Raw genomic sequence first — 19789 nt, 5'->3', positions numbered from 1 at the left:
CAGGTGAGGCGGCGTGGTAAGGGAGAGTGCGAGCCCTGCCTCCCGGCCTGCGGAGCCACCGCGACCTGGGGCCCTAGAGTTCAAACCCAAGGGCGAGATGCCCTGTTTATGATTGAATGGGAGAAAAGACGTGATGTGAAGGGTTCTGGAAACCGAGTCCTGGGGACGCCACTTGGGAAGCCCCCGCTCTTTTTAGCCCCTCGCCCCTCCTGGGATTTCCACGTTGACCTCCGCCCGCGACCGGAGCCGCCGACCCGCATCCGCTGGTTGGAGCAATGGTGCCACCTAGCGGACTATGTCGGAGCGGACCATGGTGGCGGCGGCGGCGGGGACCCCAGCCTCGAGGGGGTGCTAATGACAGGCTGGAGTGGCGCTTCAGCACCATCGTGGGCCGGACAGCTCCTCCCGCCCCCCAGCCTTCAAAACCCGGCTTCCGAGCCCCTCGGAAGGGATCCAACGGAAGACCCAGAAGGAACTCCGAACCTACCCAGACCGCATCTGACTGCCCCCGGTGGCTAGTCTGCGAGGCTGGACTGTGGGAAGCTACAACTCTCCCTTCTTTTAAATCCTCCCTCTCCTGCCTGAGTGGTGGAGACTAAGCGGCCCAGGACTGCGGAGGGGAGGGTCACACATTTGACTGTCCATGTCTGTTGACTGTCCACACTCTCAGATGCCGGGTTCCTCAATTTTTACTACAGAGGAACTCAGGGGGGCGCTGGGAAGGAGAGGTGAACTCCTTTAAATCCGGAAACCGGCACTCGCTCTGCCCCCGGAATCGAGGCACAAGTTTGCTGGCAGGCTCTAGGACAGCTAGGAAGGTGCAAAGCCGGTGGGTCGAGCCGGAGGCTGGTGGAGCGGAGGGAGGATCTGCGGACGCTAGGGCCGCGCGGAGTTCCGGCGGTGGGCGGGTCAGGGGCGGTGCGCGCGCAGCCGCAGACGGCGGCCCGATGGAGCCCGAGCTCGAGCCGGCGGCCGTGGAGGTTCCCGCCGGGCGCGTGCTCTGGTGCGGTCCGGCCCGCGGAGGCGCGGGGCATGCGGAGAGGGCGGGGGGAGGGGAAGGGGACGAGAATGTCGGACGGGGCCGCGCGGCGCCAAGCGCGCAGCGCTGACCCGGCGTCTCTTCCTTCCCCAGTGCCCGGGAGCTCCTCGCTGCCCGCTCGCGGTCCCAGAAGCTGCCTCAGCGCTCGCATGGCCCCAAGGACTTCCTGCCCGACGGCTCGGCGGCCCAGGCCGAGCGGCTGCGTCTGTGCCGCGAGGAGCTCTGGCAGCTGCTGGCAGAGGAGCGCGTGGAGCGCCTGTGAGGGGGGCGGGCCGGGGCGGGGCCGGGCCGGGGCAGGCGGGGCGGCTGGAGCCCGTGGACTTCGCGGGGACTCAGACGGACCCCCTCCCCACTCTTCGCCAGGGGCAGTTTGGTGGCTGCCGAGTGGAGGCCGGAAGAGGGCTTCGTGGAATTGAAGTCTCCTGCGGTGAGAGGCGGGGCTCGGGGAGAGGGACCCGCCTTCTTGTGCCTTCCTGGCTTCTTTGTGACATTCGCTCTGGGTCCTGCACAGGGTAAATTCTGGCAGACCATGGGCTTCTCAGAGCAGGGCCGGCAGCGGCTCCACCCCGAAGAGGCCTTATATCTGCTGGAGTGTGTGAGTGGGGCCCTCGGAGGGGGAGGAAGGGTTGGGAGCAAGGAACCAAAAGGACATGTTTTTATTAGAGTAAAAGTGTATATACAACTGAGGATTCAAGAAGCTTGTAACGCGAATTCTAGAACCATGCGGAGAGCGGGGATTCCCGTCCCCGAATTAGAGGTGGTGCCCTCCTTTTCTGGTTGGCCACATTCTTGCTGTGACGGTGGAGGGGGGGAAGGAAGGGCGCCCATGTATCACCGCCTCGAAGTTGCCCCACTGGTTGAGCCACTGCAGCAGGGTCCACAAGCTGAGCTGTTGGCCCCACTTGCAGGGCTCCATCCAGCTTTTCCACCAAGATCTGCCACTGTCTATTCAGGAGGCTTACCAGCTACTGCTGACTGAGGACACTGTGACTTTTCTGCAGTACCAGGTATCTGCCACCCTTTCCCAGGAAAGGAGCCACCCGTCCACTGAGTCAGTGAGGATTCATAAGTACCCCCGAGGTGCTAGACACAGAACTATGTGCTGGGACTACAAGACAGCCAAGGGCTCTGCGGTCACGGTGCCTGCATCCTAGTGGTGGCAATTGGGAATAAGTGAACAAGCAACTGAATGACTGACTTCACAGAACTGAGCGCTGGGGAGGGGCACGAGGCTAGAGACCTAAATGTAGACATCAGGAGCTTGTGGGTGGTATTTAAAACCACAGGGCTGCACCGGAACGTAGCCAGGATCAAGAGCTGGGTCTGATACCTGGAGGGTTCCAGTGTGATGAGGGGAAAGATAGGGAACCAGAAACAGACCAAGGAGTGTCTGACAACACAGGAGAAAAACCAGGAGAGGTGGTGTCACGGAAGCCAAAAGAAGGAAGAAGTAATTGGCTATGTTGAAGGCTGCTGAGATATCAAGCAGGATGGGCTCATTCCTGCATACATCTCTCTGACACGGGTATTAGAGCACAAGGATGGACATAGGGTTCTTTACCCAAGACCACTCCTACCCTACTCCTGTCTGTGGACGTATAGGGTGGAGGGGCAGGGTGGGGGAGTGTGCGGTCTACTGCCTTTTGCCACTTCCTTGTTCACACTCTGGTCAGGAGTTTTGCACTGGACAGCTTTGGTATCATAACATTCTAGTGTGTAGTTCTTTTCCTGATTCATCAGCTATCAGCTTTTTTGGGATTTTGCATTTAAATCAAGAAAATGCTGAATGTCATTTATGCCCGGAGTAAGGTAAGCAAGAGACAGGAATTCAGAGACTGGGACCTTAGTTTGGGGAGGGTGTTTATAATGGAGTATGATCCAGCCAATCCCAGGGTTTAGAATTGGGGTGTGCAGGAGGGGCAGGGGAGGCCAAATGGGGAGTGGCTCCTGTCTGAAGGAACTATTTGGTGTTTTCAAAAGTGGTCCTCTGATCTTTACTTTTTTTCTTTGAGGCCTTCAGCCACCTGAAGAGACTGGGCTACGTGGTTCGACGATTCCAACCAAGGTAAATCCCAATCCCGTTTCCCTCCCATTTATTCCACTCATGGGACCCAGTAGATGAGCCCCAAGATGGAAAATGGCCTCTCTTGACCTAGAATCCTTATCTGGAGCTGCAGCTCCCTGGGCATGGGCTGGGGGTCTCTGTTGGAAGTGCTGTATCAAGAGGCACGCTGGGACAAGTCTAGGTCATTTCAGCTTTTCCTGGGTTATCAAATTGAGCCCCATCTTCAGCCTGATGGCTCTGCAGATAACGATTAAGCACTTCTAGCTCATGGCAGTGCACTGGCACATAGCTGTAACCCAGAACGGTGCCTCAGTGGGTGTGTAAGCAGATTTGTCAAGTGCATGCGTGAGTGGCGGGCCAAGTGAGGCATTAACAGTTGAGTAGGGTCTCACATTCCTTTGGCTACGTTAGATGTTCTTTCCTTCTGGGGCCTCTAAACATGATCACCTTAATAGCTCAGCATTGCTAAGAGCCACAGAGACCATCAGCCATAGAGTGATGGCTGAAGAACTGAAGGCAGATGTTTAACCGACTGAGCCACCCAGGCACCCCAGTACAATGTAATTTTTGATAGGAAAAAACCATATGAGAGAGGGTGCATGTTTATAAGAACCAAAAATGTTTGTATTTTTATTTTTCTGTATTTTCCAAGTTTTCTGGTCTCTTCATTTTTCTCACTAGTGGTTAATCATTTATTGCCAGCTCTCCAGGAGCCCTGGTTCCAGTAAGTCTCCGTTCAAAGGGGCCACTGGTGAGACCCAGAGGCCTGGGCAAAGACACATGGGCAGGCCTCTGCGGTTGCCTCCGTTTACCTTGCTTGCAGGTCTGCCCAGGGACTTGGCCCTTGGGTTTGGCTTTGACCCTGGCCCCCTGATTTGTCTTCTGGGCCAGTCCCTCACAAATTCCACTAGGAACTCCAGGCTGAGGAAGTGGATCTGTTGCCCACCCGATTCTCACCCCACAGCTCCATCCTGTCCCCTTACGAGAGACAGCTGAACTTGGACGGCAGTGCCCGGTGCTTAGAGGATCAGAATGGCAAGAGGAAGAGGAGGAGCTCCAGCTCTCGGTAGTGTTTCCCACATGGCCACCCCCACCCCCCCGCCCAGGGAGTTCTGGGGAGCAGAGCTGTTAAGGGAGTACTTGTTTGAGGGACCTTGGAGAAAACATTGGCTTAAGAGCTGGGCTTGGGTGTCTCCCTAGTGGGTTCCTGGAGGCAGCAGCAGGTGTGTGGGACGTGTGCATCTCAGCCATCAGGAGCAGATATGCTGAATTTCCTCCCCACATCCCTCAGGTGCATTAATAAGAAGGCCAAGGCCCTGGAGAATCCCCCGCAGGGGGTGAATGAGACACCAGAGAGCCTGACAATCTCCAGCCCACCTCCTTGCAACCAGAACAACCAATGCGGAGAGGAGAAACCTCAGGAGTCAAACCCTGTAAAGGGCCCAGTGGGCCCATCTGAGCTTCTGGGATCCCTGCAGCCCTGGCCTGACCTGGCTCATGAGGGGGTGGGGTGCAGCCAGGAGAGTGGCAAAGTAGAGAACGGGGTCAAGGGGGTTCGTAAGCCACGCTGGAACTTTGAACAGATCTCCTTCCCCAACATGGCTTCAGATAGCCGCCACACCCTTCTGCTTGCCCCAGCCCCAGAACTGCTCCCCGTCAATGTCACTGGGCGGGAGACAGATGCCGAATCCTGGTGTCAGAAGCTGAACCAGAGGAAGGAGAAGCTCTCCAGGAGGGAACGGGAGCAACATGCAGAGGCCCAGCACTTCCGGGAGGATGTGAACTCAGATCCCGAGGTGCGCTGCTGCTCCAGTTGGCAGGAATACAAGCAGCTGCTGCGAACACGGCACCTGCAGAAGAGCCGGAGCCGCCCCCCACATCTGTGGGACCAGCCTGTCAGACCCTTGCTGAGTCCTGGCCAGGCAGACTCCCCAGGTACCTCCTTACCCTGCCAAAGCCCTGCAGGCCCTGGCAGCTGAGGAGTCCTAAGACTTTGAAAGGGACATGGATTGGCCATGACTAATTGAGGCTTAAGAAAGCTGGGGCGGAGAGAGCTGTCCCATGGAGTGGAACCCACAAGGACAGTCTGTTCTGCAAAGCAGCAAAAGGATCCATGTGGGAAGGTTTGGAAATGGCGAGTCTGTGTCCAGGGAGAGGCGAGGGGGAATGAAACTACAACTGTATCCTTAAAATCATAAACAAGATGCATGCCGGCGGCTCTGCCACCAGCCTGCTGCGGTCCCTGTTCTCTCAACTCGGGGACAGGGGAGCAAGGAGGTGCCATCTTGGCCAAATAAAAGGCTTACTGGTACACCTTGCATTGTTAAGAACAGGGAACTGATAGGGCAAGAACAGTATTAAGAGATGCAGAATTCTTTACAATCTTTATGAGAACATGGGAGATTCTAAGTAACAAGATTAGGGTTGCCTCTAGATGGGTTCTATTTGAAGTTCAGATAATCAGCTAATTTTTTTAGTGTAAGTTATTCCAAATATTGGACATACCTACAATTTTTTTTTTCAATTTAATCTGTTAAGTCTGGCAACACTAAACTAGATGGCAGATTCAGAAATGTCAGGGGAGTCTGTAGATAGTTGACTCCCCCCCGCCAACACCTTATTTTTACTGTCCTCACAGCCACAGCCCTGCAGCATCTCTCTGTGCTGCAGACGACACACCTTGCTGATGGAGGTGCCCGGTGAGTCTCCAGGGTGCCTTGGCTGCTAGCAGGAATTGGCAGCTGGCTTGACTCAGCTTGACTCCTGAGGTTGGACATGAGCTGGGGGATATTCATGTGTGTCTAGGGGAGAGAGAGGGATGAAAGGCAAGAGGTGGATTTAGCCCGAGGATTTTGAGATAGGCAGCTGGAACCTTCCCCTGCCCAAGTGGGAGGACCTCAATTCCTCTTGATGAGGCTGCTTGGGGGAACTGTGGGAGGGAAAGCATGGCAGGGAAAAGGGAGGTGGAGGGTCCCTGTTTCTTAAGGTTTCTCACTGTGTCCTCAGGCTGCTGGAGAAGTCTGGGGGCTTGGAGATCAGCTTTGACATCTACCAGGCTGATGCCGTGGCCACATTCCGAAAGAATAACCCTGGCAGGCCCTACGCCCGGATGTGCATTAGTGGGTATGAGACCAGTGTGCACTACTCCCAGGCTGCTGCCCCTTCTCTTATAAACCACATGAACCTGCCCTCTATGCCCCTGGCCAGTTTGCCAGTTAGAAGAACCATGGTTCTGAAGAGCTGTGACTAACTCAGGGCCGCACAGCCAGTCTGTGCTATTGGAACCGGAACTTCCCAGGTCCTTAGCCTTCATTCCTGGCATCTTTGGTTGTCTCTGTCCTGTGCTCATTTACTGCAGGGCTCATCTAGCAGAAGGGATGTGAATCAGAGAGATTCACAAGCTAAGAGCTCACTCTTCCGAGCCCCCATACCCAATCAAGGCTCTGGGTCACTCTTGGAGAACAGGTCAGAGCCAAGCAGTTTGCAGATAGGAGAGTCCAGAGGCCCGACTTCTTGTACCCTCAACTCCTGTCTTAATGATTTCCCTTCCCTGGTAGCCGAAGAGGGCTGGGGGCTCAGACTTTATGGGTGGCCTATGTCCACGTCTCAGTCTAACTCTATCCCTGCAGATTTGATGAGCCAGTTCCAGACCTCTGTACCCTCAAGCGGTTATCCTACCAGAGTGGGGATGTTCCTCTGATCTTTGCCCTGGTGGATCATGGAGACATCTCCTTCTACAGCTTCAGGGACTTCACGCTGCCCAGGGATCTGGAACACTAGTCACGCTGCTCTGGCAGGGCATGGGACCTGCTCTGGGGGACCTGGACTGTCTACTCTCAGGGACCATCTCCACTGCCTCTTATACTCAGACTCTGACCTGTAGTTTCAGGGGCTGGTCTGGGCCTTGGCCCTGGGTGTCTGATGCTTGCAGGAGAACGAAGCCATGCCCCCCCCCCCTTCCTGGCTTCCATAGTCCCAGGCCTGAGACTGCTGTCTTGGAACTCAGGACTAGATTTCAGAGACCCAGCGGGGTGGGGCAGAAGAGAGGACTCTGTGCCTTTAAACGAGAGGGTGCCTGCTTCGTGCGATAAAGCCAAAGCCATTAAAAAATAGATCGCTTTTCTGCTGTGGCTGGAGATAGTGCACGAGTCCCCGGCTGGAGCCTCCAGCCCTCCTTCCCCTCCTCTCCCCGTCCCGCCCCCACAAAGTCCCGATGTCCGCGGACATGGCCCCCAGGCCCTCACCCTGTCTTTGCCCGCCCGCACACAACGCTTTCTCTGGCGCGGGAGCGAAGAAAAGTCTCCCCGGGAGGGCAAGAACGCGACCCCGCACCTTTCTCAGGGCCTGCGCCCGGGGCACGGGAAGTCTCAGACCTAATTAGCTTGGCTTTCTGAATGGTCGTCCGCGGAGGGAGGCTGGCGCTCCATCGGGCTTTCCCTGAACGCAGCCGCTTCGGGATAGAGGGGCGGCGGGGAGGCGCCACGTCGGCGCGCCTTGAACCCCAGTGCTTCGGGTCGTGCTGTGAAGCGCGCCATTCGCGTCCCTGGCCCCCGCGCCCCTTCCGCTCCCGCCTCTAGTCGCTGCAACTCACTCTCCAGTTGCGCTAAAAACTCCGGTCAATGTTGCTGTCCTTCGGGGCCTTGGGCGCCTTCCTGCCTCCGCAGCGACACGGAGGACCCGGGTTCAGACTCGGGACCCGCCCCGAGGGGAGGCGCCTCGTGGCGACGCCCCCGTCCCCAAGCCACCTCGCTCTTGGGTCCCGAAACCGCCCAGGGTCCACCGCTCACCCGCTCGGACTGGGTTGGGCGTCTTCGGGAAGAGCAGGCGCGGCTACGTCCCTCCCGCAGTCGCTCCAGGCCGACGTGGGGGAGGGGCCGCTCCCCTCGGCGATCCGGCCTGGAGGCGGCCCAGGATGCCCTGCGTCCCAGGGACTATTTCCTCCCGCACGCGGCAGGACACTGGGCGCGGCGCGCCAGCCTCAGTTCAGGTGCGCGCAGGTGAGGCCGGGGGTGGGTCCGCAGTGCCTCGTGCATATTCACGCCGGCTGCGGCCCCGCCTCCGCACTCCCCGGGGTCGAGGATTGGCCGGAGAGCGGCGGCCGCCCGCCCCCCACTCCCTCCCTGCGCTCCCGCCCCGTCGGTCCGGAGCCGTGGAGGGGCGGAGCCAGGCCCGGGGGCGGGGCCGCTGGGGCCCGGGGCTGGCGGCCCTGCGAGGCCAGCCGGCTCGCCCTTTATGTAAATAGCAGCGGCTCCGCCCCCTGCTCGCCGCGCCGGAGGTGAGCAGGAAGGAGACGGCCGCCCAGCAGCCCGTGGGCCGGCGGCGGAGTGAGCGGAGCCGGCGGCCGGTGCGGTGGGACGCCGAGGCCTCGGGCGGGGGCCGGCCTGGGGTTCCAGGTGAGGCGCGGGCGCGGAAACACCCAGCCGGGTCCGCCCCCTCGGGGCGCCCTCCACTCGGGGCGGGAAGGCGGGGGAAGGCCGAGACCCCTGCGTCCGCGGGCGGGGCGGGAAGAGCTGTGCCCGGGTCCGCGCGCCTTGCCCTGGATGCCGTGGGTCGGTTTGTCTGGGCGAAGGACACCTGTAGGAAGTGCGGCTCGGAACTTCTCTCTGGCGGATCTGCCCGCCTTTACTGAATTTGAGCTCCGGGTTTGCCTAATAGAGTTGGTTTTGGCAAACCGGGAAACAAGTGCCCAGCCGGGCTGAGTGCCGGAGGTCACCGCGAGCGGGGGTGGGATCCCGGCTCCTTGGGCCCCACGTGCAAGGCGCCTGGCCCCGGAGGCTGGCGACGCGCGTCTCAGGTAGCCGGCTCTGTGCGAGCAGCGGCCGCAGCACGTTACCTCGCCAGCTTAGTCCCTGCCCCTACCATCTGGGCCCGCTCCCTGCCGGCCCTTTGTGCCTCCTAATCCCCGGACGCAGGAAGCCCGCGGGAGGGACTTCGGTCTGGGCTTCTCTCCGCTTCTGGCTGCCTTGGACACCTTTAGGGGAAGGTATGGAGATCAGTACGTTTTCCACGACGACGGGGGTGGAGTTGCGCTGTGATACGTTAGGACTTGGTGAGGAGTGAAAAATACCGTCTTGCCAAAGAAAGCGTGCAAAGTTTGCTCTTGGTTTGCCCCTGCTGGGCAGTTTGTAGACACACTGAGCTTTAGCTGTGGGGAGAACGGACCATACCCAGGAGAACCGCGGTGTGGCCCCCTCATCCTCTCACCTGAGAGCAGGTGAGCTTGGAGTGAGGGGGCAGGGCTTGGACTCAGTGCCCCTTCCCATGGGGATCCACATGCCAGATGTGGGGCGTCTTAACCTGGGCTCTTGGGATCCTCTGCAGAGTTTACAATATAGAGCCCTGTCCGGCTGCTGAAGGGATTGTGAGCAGGGAGAGGAGCTGGAAGGAAATGAGTGTGTCAGGGCGACAGAAAACCCCAGGTGGGAGGAACAGAGCAGCGCTAAGGAATAGCTGTGGCCTAGCCCCAGGGGAAGCCCCGGTCAGAAGGGCTTTTGAGGAAGATGGGCTGGGTCTTCCAGAGCTGAGGCATGGGAAGGGTTCTGGGAGAGATGGTCCTCCTTACTTACCTTATGGGCAGAGCATTCAGATCTGTCTTCCTTCCTTCCTTCTTTCCTTCCTTCTTTTTAAGATTTATTTATTTGAGAGAGAGAGCACCCCAGCACTACGCAGGGGGAGGGGCAGAGGGAGAGAAAGCCTCCAGCAGATTTCTTGCTGAGTCCAGAGCCTGCCACTTGGGGCTCCATCCTAGGACCCTGAGATCAAGACCTAAGCCAAAATCAGGAGTCTGGTGCTCAACCAACTGAGCCAGCCAGGCACCCTAGATTTGGTTTTCTTTTTCTTTTTAAAAAGTTTTATTTATTTATTTAGACAGAGAGAGAGATCACAAGTAGGCAGAGAGGCAGGCAGAGAGGGGAGGAAGCAGCTCCCTGCTAAGCAGAGAACCTGATGTGGGGCTTGATCCCAGGACCCTGGGATCATGACCTGAGCTGAAGGCAGAGGCTTTAACCCACTGATCCACCCAGGTGCCCCTAGATTTGGTTTTCTTTTATTCTTTCTTTTTTTAAAAATTTTATTTATTTATTTGACAGATCACAAGTAGGCAGACAGGCAGGCGGGGGTGGGGGTGGGGGGGAAGCAGGCTCCCTGCTGAGCAGAGAGCCCGATGTAGGGCTCAATCCCAGGACCCTGAGATCATGACCTGAGCCAAAGGCAGAGGCTTAATGCACTGAGCCACCCAGGTGCCCCTAGATTTGTTTTTCTTAAGTGATCTGCCCACAGTGTTCACCTGTGGCAGTCAAGAAGCAAAGTCAGCTCTGGAGGCTCTGACTACTACTCCAAAGTTAGACAAGGCCAATCTCTTGGCCGGGGGGTGGGGGGTGAGGGAGGGCACTGGACGGTGTTTCCAGCATCTGAGGTCAGTCTGCATCCCTACTCTTCTTTGAGTCCGCAGAGTGCCCCTTTGGTGGCAGAATAATATCATTTTAATAACTTAATAATTGAGCATTTAGCTATTTTTTAATACAGTTGCATTGAAAGAAGGGAAAGGCCCATAATTCCAGCTGACCCCATTAGTGTGAAAAATTAAAAAGGCAACAGGAGCCCATAGCGGGAAACGTGAAATGTTTTAGAAAGTATGAAGAGGCAAAACTCCTTGCCTCTCCGTCTTTTTCTTCAAACGTGGTGTTAAGTTTTTTAGTGTCCTTCCAGGTAACAGGTTTAGCTCTGAATCATGTCTTGCTGATTTCTTCTTGCTGCATGATCTTGGCTCAGTCACCTAACTAGCATGCCAAGCCTCAGGGAGCCTTGTTGACAGGAGAATGGGGGAAAAAATGTCAGGAACACGTGTGGTCTGGCATAGAGCAGCCATCGGGGGTGGATGAGCTGCTTAACGTGCTCCGTAAAGCATAAAAAGCCTCACTTGGGGAGCTTTGGGCAGACACCTAAGCCTTTTGGACATGCCTGCTGGGTTGCAGGGGGATTTGGCTTCTTTGTCCAGAAGTCACCCGAGAGGCCCTCATTTTTGAAAGCCTCTGGATGTCAGACCTTTTAAAATGCAAATATTTTTCCTTGAAACTAGGGAGGCAGAGGTATAGGACAGTGGCCTCTACCAAGTGTCCCTTGGTACCTGCCCTGCTCCTTGGTAGAGCCAGGAGTGAGACCTGGTGGCCAGACCCTAGCTGGGGGCCTTTCCTGGGAGGAAGGGGGTATATAATCTAATCTACTCAGCTTTTGCTCAGCAGAGGGCTTGGCTGCCTGCATTCTGTACCCTGTTGGGGGTGGAGGGATCACATTCTTGTGCTGCTCTGTTGCCATTAGGGAGCCTTTCTGGGGATTCCATAGTGCTTTCTTTCGACCTCATTTAGGGAAGAGGCATCCTCCCCTACCAGGAGTTCCTGGCCCCAGGCGCCCGTGCACCCTGCACCCCATAGAGAAAGTGGTCCATGGAACTGGAAATCGTGGAGCCTCTGCCATCGGTCTGGGACTCCTTGGCTACCCAGTGGAGACATTGAGCGTCCCGGGCAAGAGTCTCCAGGAGCACGGAGTTTCCTGAAGGATTCCTCAACTTTCCTGGTCCTTCTAGAAGTGCCAGGGGCAGCTGTTGAGACACCTGAGTGGAGGCCCAAGAGGCCCATGGTCCCTGCTGTTGGGCTGGCTCCTGTGAGCAGCGCGGCCGCCTGGACTTATTCTGAGTACTCAGCTCAGAGAGGCTTTCTTATCTCACTCAGGCGATACCACTATCAGGGCTCCTCCTGGGTCGAGGCATGCCAAGTCTGTTCGACAACTTTGTTTTCCCCTACCCAGGAGCAGTTTTCAGGGAGAAGCAGGGTATGGGGCAGGAGGGGGCGTCCCCCAGTGGGGCCGTCAGTCCTGCTTGCTCTTTAGCCTTGGCTCGCGGAGTTCCCCAGGACACCCTCCTCTCCCTGTGCCCTGGCACCATGGGGCTGTGCCCAGTTTCCTTGGAGGTGACCTCCCCTCCCCACCCTGCTTCTCGGAGGGAACGGGTACTTTGGAGAGTCACCCTGCTCCTTCCCCTTCCCAGGAACCACAGTGAATTCTTGAGTAAGGAGAGGCTCCTCTGGGCGTGGGGACAGCTCTAGGTACCTGACTCTACCCTGAAGGAATTCAGCAGAGACTAGAGCCTTCTCTCAAGACACCTGACTCAGTGTTCCCAGCGTTTGTGGAGAGGGACATCTGGGCACAGGACTACCTGAGTCTAGTAACTAATATTATTCTTGGATCCTTCTTGCTGCCGAGCTGGGTGTCCTGGAGCCTTAGTCTGAGGCGGGGCCCACAAAGGTAGCCCCAGCAGGATGCCAGGCATGATGTCTACCTGACCCTGGGCTTGACCTGAGACTTGAGAACAAGGTGGGGAAGTTCCCCAAGGAGCCCCAGCCCAGTGCTCTTTGGGGTCAGCGGTTCCCAACTGCAGAAGACCTTTGCCTCGTTGATCTCTGGTTAGTCCTGGCTGTTCCCTCAGTCATGCGGTGAGTACCCGCTGGTTCCTCCTGCCGCACCAGGACTCCTGTTCTAAAGAGTGGGGAGTGTGAGTAACAGGAAGCGAGCATAAGTAATAGAAGTGTGAAAAGGTGATTCGAGTTCTATAAGTATAAGAACAAAGTAGGGGCTTGGGGTGGGAGGCGGGTTGCAGCCTGAGAAGGCGATGAGGGTGACCTCAGCAAGAAGGGCCACATCTGAACACAGACTTGCAGGAAGTGAGGGAGTTCTTCAAAGAACACGCGCGTCTCTCGAGTGTCAGGGCACTAAGCACTGGGGTACAACCATGGACCAGACAGGCATGGTCCCTTTCCCCTGGACCTGACATCCTTTGGAAGCTCCTTGGGTCAGCTGTTCAAGTTTTGAGGCAAGTAGGAGGCTGTGGATAGGGCCTGATAGGACGGGCCGGGCAGCCTACCCCCCCCCCCCAGGCAAGCTGGCCACCTCCTCTGTGGAATGGCTTTGCTCTTTAGGCTCGGCCATTATCCAATCTGTGGCTTCCCTGGAGAGAGTCTGTCGTTGGGTTGCATATAAGGGACTGAGGCCCCCAGAATGGGGATGTGTTCAGGGAATGCACGCATTTCTACTCCCTGCCTCCCCTCCATCCTCAGGGGCCTTGGGAGGAAACCCTGCAGAAGGAGCCTTGGGTGTGGCGGAGGGCCCTCCCAGGTTGTGGGACTGGCTTGTGGCTCCTTAGGGCGGGACACGACACTGATCTGGGCTCCGCCAGGGAGGGTGAAGTCAGGCTGTGGCTGTTGACCCAGGTTGTCCCATCTGGACTGCTGCTGACCAGCCCCTTTGTCCTGAGAGAGAGGCCTGAACTGGGGAGACACAGGGTCTTCCCATCAGGCTGGAGTTCAGACCAGGGCTCGGACTTACTCGCTGCTTGGGCTTAATAGCTCTCCAAATCTGTCATTTCATAACTAGTAAAATTACATGAGATGCTGAGGATAAAGTACTTCAAGTGGCATCTGGCCATAGTTTGGTCTCAGTCCTTTTTGTTTTGTTTTTAAAGATTTTATTTATTTATTTGAGAGGGAGAGCATGAGTGGCGATGGGGGGGTGTGCCTGGGCAGAGGCAGAGGGAGAAGCAGACTCGCTGCGGAGCAGGGAGCCCGATGCAGGGCTTGATTCCAGAACTCCGAGATCATGACCTGAGCCAAAGGCAGACCCTTAACTGACTGAGCCACCTGGTGCCCCAAGTCTCATCCTTTTTATTATCTAATGGCAGTGACAACCTTCTGGTTCCTGCCTTCTCACTGGATGCTCTCTCAAAGTCCCACCTCCTACCTAGTCCCGCGTGCTTTCAGCCGGTTGGTCGCCAAGCTGTTGGCCAGGGCCCTGTCTGGTGCCCCTGGGAGGTTGGGTTTCCCGGGGTGGCATGGGCGCTCGCAAAGCAACCTTGGGCATTGTGAGTCAGCAGGAACAAGATGCGGGAGGGGTCCGCAGCCGCCTTCACCCGTCAGAGTCCTGCCCCACCGCTCCCCTCGGTGGGAGGCTCAGGGGTGTACTCACACCTCTCAGACGGAGGGACCCAGCCACACACAGGCCTCACACAGGGTGTCGGGAGAGGAGGGCAGCCTCTGCAGCGGCTGTGGGGAGCCCAGACGAAGGGGACAGGGGACGAGAGCTTGGACAAACGGTACCCATGTGGGGTGAGCCGCCTGGGCTAGGACCCGCCTTTTTCCTCCCCACGGCACCATCAGATCTGCTGCTTAGAGAAGGGGGTCGGGACCGGCCTGCGCCAACACTGGTTTTGTCGCTGCCTCTGCTGGTCTCTTGACCGAGCTCCCGAGATGTGGGGTGGGGCGGGGGAGGGGTGTTGGAGAGCAGGGTCTAGGCACATCTCCACGGTGGGTCCAGGGTGGGAATTCATCAAGTAGACAGCTCGCCCGTCTTTTCCAGGGCAGGTGTTGGAGTGGGGACACCCGTCTGAGACTCCTGCAGGATTCATGGCTGGTGGCCGTGTTGGGTGATCCGAGCAGCAGGGAATCACCGGGTCAGCCTCCCACAGGGAACACACAGGCTAGTTCCCCACACCTGTGTAGAAAATTGATAAGCGTCAGGACACACACAGGCGCACACGCCATTGGCCGACAAGTCTCACATGGACCAGCCCTAGACCCTGAGTGCCCATACCCAAGGGAACAGAGGGCAGAGTGTGGAGGGCTGCTCAGAGTTTGGTCCTGTCCAGGACAGAGGGTGGGACAGGCAGGAACCGAGACTCGTTGGGCGGTCTTTGGGAGCCCAGGGGATGGAGAAGTTGTTTCTTCTTAAGAAGCTGCCTCTCAGGGGCTCCTGGGTGGCTCAGTGGGTTAAAGCCTCTGCCTTCAGCTCAGGTCATGATCCCAGGGTCCTGGGATCAAGCCCCGCATGGGGCTCTTTGCTCAGCGGGGAGCCTACTTCCCTTCCTCTCTCTCTGCCTGACTCTCTGCCTACTTGTGATCTCTGTCTGTCAAATAAGTAAATAAAATCTTTAAAAAAAAAAAAGAAAGAAAGAAAGAAAAGAAGCTGCCTCTCAGAGGTCACGCTCTGGTCAGCGTTTCCAGTAACATTGCCTCAGACACTTCTTGGCATCCCGGTTGGGCACAGCCTATACTGTAGTAGTGTCCCTTACCCCAGGTGCTGGGACCCTGAAGCCCAAGGTCAGGCAGCTGGTCCCACCCACCTGTCCCTTCCCTGCCTCTGCACCCATCTGGTGTCCAGGGGGCAGGCTTCTCCCCTGTTCAGGTTACCATGGCTGAAGGGCAGCCCAGCCCCCCAGAGAGCAGGAGCCATCCTCCAACAGGACTGCCTCTGAGCGTAGGGCCACCCTCACCCCTGGCCACCGCCTGGGCCTTCACCCCTTCTCCCATGTGATCCTCTTATCTCCCCTGCCTGGGAGGCAGATAAACCAAAAGAAGAAAAAAATCTCCACTAATCCCATAACCCTGCCAGTGTGGTGTCTGCTTACTTAAATATTTTTCATGGAGTCTACCTGACTTCAGGGTTCTATGTAGGGTTCTACGTCCATCGTCTTCTGCCCTTTTAATGCCTGCCTTCAGTCATGACCCTGCGTGTGCTTCAGCAGCTCCTGTTGCGGGCCACTTGGGTTGCTTCTGATTTTCCCTGATACCTTAATGACCAGCACAGCAACGCTGGGGAGAACATTCGAGGAGCTAGATGGGTGCCCTTGTCCGTGGTGGTTTTAGGGACCATTTTAGCATAAGGTGTGGTCGAGCACGGAGGGAGGAGGGGGAAAGTGATCAGGACAGGTGAAGAAAGAGAATGCTCTTTAGAAGATGATTTCTGGTGGGTTGCATGAGGGGCAGAGGCTTATTTCAGATGAAAGCTCAGAGACTAGCAGAAGGGGCCCGGGGTGGGGGTTGAGCGGATGGGCGGCCCTGAGCAGAGGGGGCAATGGAGTAGGAGAGGGGAGAGCAGACCGAGGCAGGCCCCGCCCAGCACTGTCAGTGGGCCCCCAGTGAACTGGGCCTGAGGCCATCTGCTGTGGCCCCTGGGGCCCCCTTACTGACCCACTGCATCTCTCCTGTCGCCTGCACTCGCCCCTGGGCTTGTTGTCATCCTCCTGGAAGAGGCAAGTTTGTTCCGTTTCCCCTGTTTCCCCTGACGGGCCCTGCCCCCAGTCTTCCGCGGCCGACCACTTCCTATCGTTCAGGTCTGGGTGGAGGCTTCGCTTCTGGCTCTGTTCATTCATTCAGCAGGGATGCTTCAGTGAAACGGGGGCAAAACTCCTGAGTAAGAACGGGAAGGCCTGTCCTTGGGGCGGGGTGCCCGGGTAATAAACAAGATTAGTAAGGAGACTGCTGGCGCCGTGACCAGTGCTAAGGACCGAAGCAAAGCCGGGCACTAGGAAGAAGGGACATTTGAGTAGAGGTGAGAGCGAGCAAGCCAGTGGGTATCTGGAGGAAAAGCATTCCAGCAAAGGAACAGCAGACCCATAGACCCAGACCCAGGAATGTTCCCTGAATCCTTCCAGCCACACCCTGGTCACTCTGGATTGGCCCCTTCCTCCGTTTCCTTGCTGGGCCTGCTCTCTCCGAGCCCGTTCTGCTGACTGATTTCTGTACTTGTGAGTCATCACACGCACGCCCTGCGAGATGTCAGCTTGGTGAAAAAAAGGCCCTTGCCTATCTTTTTCCGCTGTTGTGTCCCAGTCCTAGGACCGTGCCTGCTCCGTGCCAGGCACCTGGCATGGCTCCCACTCTTGCCAGCAGACCCGTGCGTCCCCCTGTACAGACGAGCTCGCTGGGCCTTGAGCAGCTGCCTTGGGAGGCCACCCAGCTGGGCGGAACTGAGCTGTGGTGGTTGAGCCCAGCGGTTGTTCCCAAGCCCCGGCTCTTTCCCTTACAACCCCTCACACCCCATTTCCCACCCCCAGGAGAGGGGGTAGGATCTGTTCCACCCCGGGGAGCTCCGGGTCCGGGTTTCTGGAGCTTCTCTCTGGAGAACCCACTTAGCTGGGGTCTGTGGAGCTGAGGGTTTGCCTGGAGGGAGTCTGGTGAGTCCCAGACCTGCTCCCCTTCAAGAGGGGTTGGCACTTTTGACGCCTGGACCTGGGCAGTTATTTCTGTGTTGGGAGCAACAGTGAGGGGTTGGCGAGAGTGAGGAAGAGGTGCCGTGGCTGCCTGTCTTGGTCCTGGTTCCCTCACCCACCCCCATTCCCGTGCCCTTGTGGTCCCAGCCCTCTGTGGAGTAGGTGGCACCTCAGCAGCACGTCACCAGCAGTGACCAGGCCCCAGGCCCGGAACCGCTTGGTTGGCTCTGAGCTGAAGGCCTGCGTGCGCCCTGGCCTTTCTCTTGCAGGGCTGTGATTAGGCACCCTCTGGCCTGTCCTCGCCACCCTGCCCTGCCTCCCCGGGTCCTTACATTCGGAGTTCAGCAGACCTGGGGCCAAATCCAAGTTCTGCCCGTTTCTCCTCGGTGACCTTGGAAGAGTTACCCAGCCTCTGTGGTCTTCATTTCCTGGTCTGCCAAGTGGAGATCTTCCACTGGACGTCCAGGGAGGCTGGTGGAGGGCGAACAAACATCCGGGACCGGGTTTAGGTGTCCCCTGTACAGAAGTGCGAAGGCAGGAGGAGGCAGGGGGTGTCCAGACATCCCACTGTGCCTACTCCTGAGTCGTGGGATTTAGGGAGGATTTTCTCCTTGGGATTGTCTTCTTTCTTTTTTTTTTCTCCCCTTTCTTTTTTTAAACAGTGAGCAGGATTACTCGGGCAAAATGTTTAAAAAGTGGTAAAAGTAGGGGTGCCTGGGTGGTTCAGTGGGTTGGGGCCTCTGCCTTTGGCTCTGGTCAGGGTCTCAGGGTCCTGGGATCCAGCCCCAGGCTCTCTGCTCAGCGGGGAGCCTGCTTCCCCCTCTCTGCCTGCCTCTCTGCCTACTTGTGATCTCTGTCTGATAAATAAATAAAATCTTAAAAAAAAAACAAAAAGTAGTAAAAGTATGACGTCCGGGTCTGGGGTAGTGCCTGGTATGCAGCTGACGCTCTGAGGGGCATTTGGGTGGGTGGGGTGCCTACCGCCTCCAGCCAGTCTCCACGCCCGTCTGCCTCCCGCCCGCCCGCCCGCACCATGTCACCCGCAAGCCCTTGTGGGTTCTTGAGATCACCCTGTCCCTGGAGTCGGCAGGCCCCTCTCCTCCAAGGCAGCACTCCCAGCTTCCTCTGACTTCTGACCCAGTGACCTCGGCCCAGGAAGGGAGAGTGGGCGCCCCCGGGAGCGGGAGCCGAGCTGCGGATTTATGAGCTTCGGCCTGTGCCGCCCTCCCCCACAGCTGGAATGCGAGTCCACAGCTCAGCTGTTTGTCTGGGAGCCCCAGGTCGCTGCTGCCGGCCTAGGGCTGTTGTCACTCCCAGTCCCCAGAGCCTCCCAGGCTTCCCTGTGTTCTCTGACCTGCTTGGGGACCCCGGGTCAGGTAGGCAGCCAGCAGGTTCCTGACTACCTGCCGATCCAGAGGGAAATGGGGCTCCCCAGGCTGCTCCGGCTCCCCCAGAATGGAAGGGCACAAATCTCTTGCATCTGCCCCACCCCCTCCTGCAAGTGAGGGTCTTTTCAGTGTCCCCAGAAGGTGATGGCACTCTGGGGGGCTGGTCTCCACCTGCTCCCAGCTGGGGTGGTGCTTGGATTGCCCCCAGTGTGTCTCTGCCAAGTGGGGTGACCCCTTCTGTCATGGCCAGCCCTTGGTGGTTCTGCCAGAGGCCACCACCACCACCTAGATGGCCCCCCTCTGCCATCTAGTCCCTTGGAGGGAGCCCCAGTCTTGGACCACACAGGGTCCATTCATATGCAGAACCCTAGCCTGATGGCTAGTTTTTGTCACCTCACAAGAAGCCAGAAATAAAGGGCATCTTTCAGGTCTCAGACACCTCCCCTGGGACTTCCACCATGGCAGGGGCCAGGTGCTCCCCCAAACCCGCACCCCAGCCTGATGCCTCCCTGGCAGGGCACTCTGCCCTAGCCCCGAGTAAGCTCCTCTGGGGTGTGCCCGGGTCCATTTAGTCTCTTCAAGGAGTCCAGCTACCCTGGGTCCCTGTGTTTCTGAGGACAAGCCCTGGTGTCCCGTGGTCAGTGGGAGGCCGAGCTGCTGCTGGCCGGAAGCTGAAGTGAAGATGATCCTTCTCCCTTCCCCCAAGGATGATCCAGAAATAGTTCCCCTTGGGTTGGGAAAGCATTCTACATTCAGATGGTTTGGGCAGATGGGCTTTGGGCCTTGAGCTGGTTTCTTGATTGGGAGCGGATTTCTTTTCCTGATAAGACTCCACTTAGGCCCATGGGAGAGGGGGTCTCCCTATCCAGTGCGTCCAGCAGAGCCCAGGGGAGCTGGGACCCGGTTAGCCGGAGATGGGGGCAGGGGGCTGGCCAGGAAGCCCAGGGCTAGAGCTGCAGCTCCGGAAAGCCCAGTAGTCGCGTGGGGTGGACCCAGTTCCACCGCGGGTCCCCGGCGTGGGCTGGCCTGGGCCAGTGCCCTCTGACCCTGCGCTCTGCTCCTCACCTGCTCAGGCTCCGACAACTGTGATGAGAGAGCCTTCCTCGCAGTCAGCAGGAAGAGTGTGCCTGGGGGTGCCGACCCCAGAGACCTCTGCCAACCCCCAGCCCCCCACCGGTGTGGTTCTGGTCTGGGAGACCAGGTAGACAGCCTTTGCATTTCTGCCTCCCAGTTGGGCTCTGGAGAGAGAGGCTGGTGAAGTTTCC

At 57.9% G+C, this 19789-nt stretch overlaps 2 protein-coding genes and 2 long non-coding RNA genes across 11 annotated transcripts in view; 2 read left to right on the top strand and 2 right to left on the bottom strand.

Annotated features, from left to right (window-relative positions):
- Window positions 1–910: 910 nt before the first annotated feature.
- On the top strand, window positions 911–7045 carry TSEN54 (tRNA splicing endonuclease subunit 54). 2 transcript variants are annotated; one of them, XM_004748923.3, is made up of 11 exons: window positions 911–1003; window positions 1133–1297; window positions 1403–1466; window positions 1551–1634; window positions 1948–2046; window positions 3052–3104; window positions 4069–4170; window positions 4396–5039; window positions 5743–5803; window positions 6111–6227; window positions 6734–7045. In XM_004748923.3, the coding sequence occupies exons 1-11, from the start codon at window positions 948–950 to the stop codon at window positions 6882–6884; spliced, it is 1596 nt and encodes a 531-aa protein (XP_004748980.2). In that variant the 5' UTR covers window positions 911–947; the 3' UTR covers window positions 6885–7045. The 2 variants fall into 2 exon arrangements, with proteins under 2 accessions (XP_004748980.2, XP_044941854.1); XM_045085919.1 differs by having other exon boundaries at window positions 6715–6850.
- On the bottom strand, window positions 5472–8296 carry LOC106005485. The gene is made up of 2 exons (XR_001178861.2): window positions 7892–8296; window positions 5472–5905 (listed from the first exon to the last, which is right to left on the bottom strand). It is a non-coding gene; the product is annotated as an uncharacterized LOC106005485 (long non-coding RNA).
- Window positions 8297–8343: 47 nt separating this feature from the next.
- The window catches only part of LLGL2 (LLGL scribble cell polarity complex component 2), a 34093-nt gene continuing 22647 nt past the window's right edge, over window positions 8344–19789 (top strand). For 2 of the 7 annotated variants that reach the window (XM_013054429.2, XM_013054428.2), the window contains exon 1: window positions 8347–8497. The gene's annotated coding sequence lies outside the window, so the exon portion shown is untranslated. Of the gene's footprint in view, window positions 8498–11467; window positions 12590–19789 lie in introns of all 7 variants that reach the window. The other 5 variants (XM_045085916.1, XM_013054427.2, XM_013054424.2 and 2 more) reach the window with 5 other exon arrangements.
- LOC123393532 lies at window positions 13710–19771 on the bottom strand. Its single transcript, XR_006608351.1, has 3 exons — window positions 19590–19771; window positions 17469–17607; window positions 13710–14639 (listed from the first exon to the last, which is right to left on the bottom strand). It is a non-coding gene; the product is annotated as an uncharacterized LOC123393532 (long non-coding RNA).

This window comes from Mustela putorius, unplaced genomic scaffold, assembly GCF_011764305.1.
Source record: "Mustela putorius furo isolate JIRA1106 unplaced genomic scaffold, ASM1176430v1.1 tig00000873_pilon_pilon_pilon, whole genome shotgun sequence".
Taxonomy (NCBI): Eukaryota; Metazoa; Chordata; class Mammalia; order Carnivora; family Mustelidae; genus Mustela; species Mustela putorius.
Note: the sequence above shows the minus strand (reverse complement) of the source record. Positions and strands in the feature narration are given on the sequence as shown.

What these genes read in the sequence shown, in the direction of transcription:
- TSEN54 (XM_004748923.3), top strand. Translation starts at nt 948, where the DNA reads ATGGAGCCCGAGCTCGAGCCGGCGGCCGTGGAGGTTCCCGCCGGGCGC. An exon ending in AGGAGGAGCTCCAGCTCTCG is followed by an intron (nt 4,171 to 4,395) that starts GTAGTGTTTCCC and finishes CACATCCCTCAG; the next exon opens with GTGCATTAATAAGAAGGCCA. An exon ending in CTTGCTGATGGAGGTGCCCG is followed by an intron (nt 5,804 to 6,110) that starts GTGAGTCTCCAG and finishes CTGTGTCCTCAG; the next exon opens with GCTGCTGGAGAAGTCTGGGG.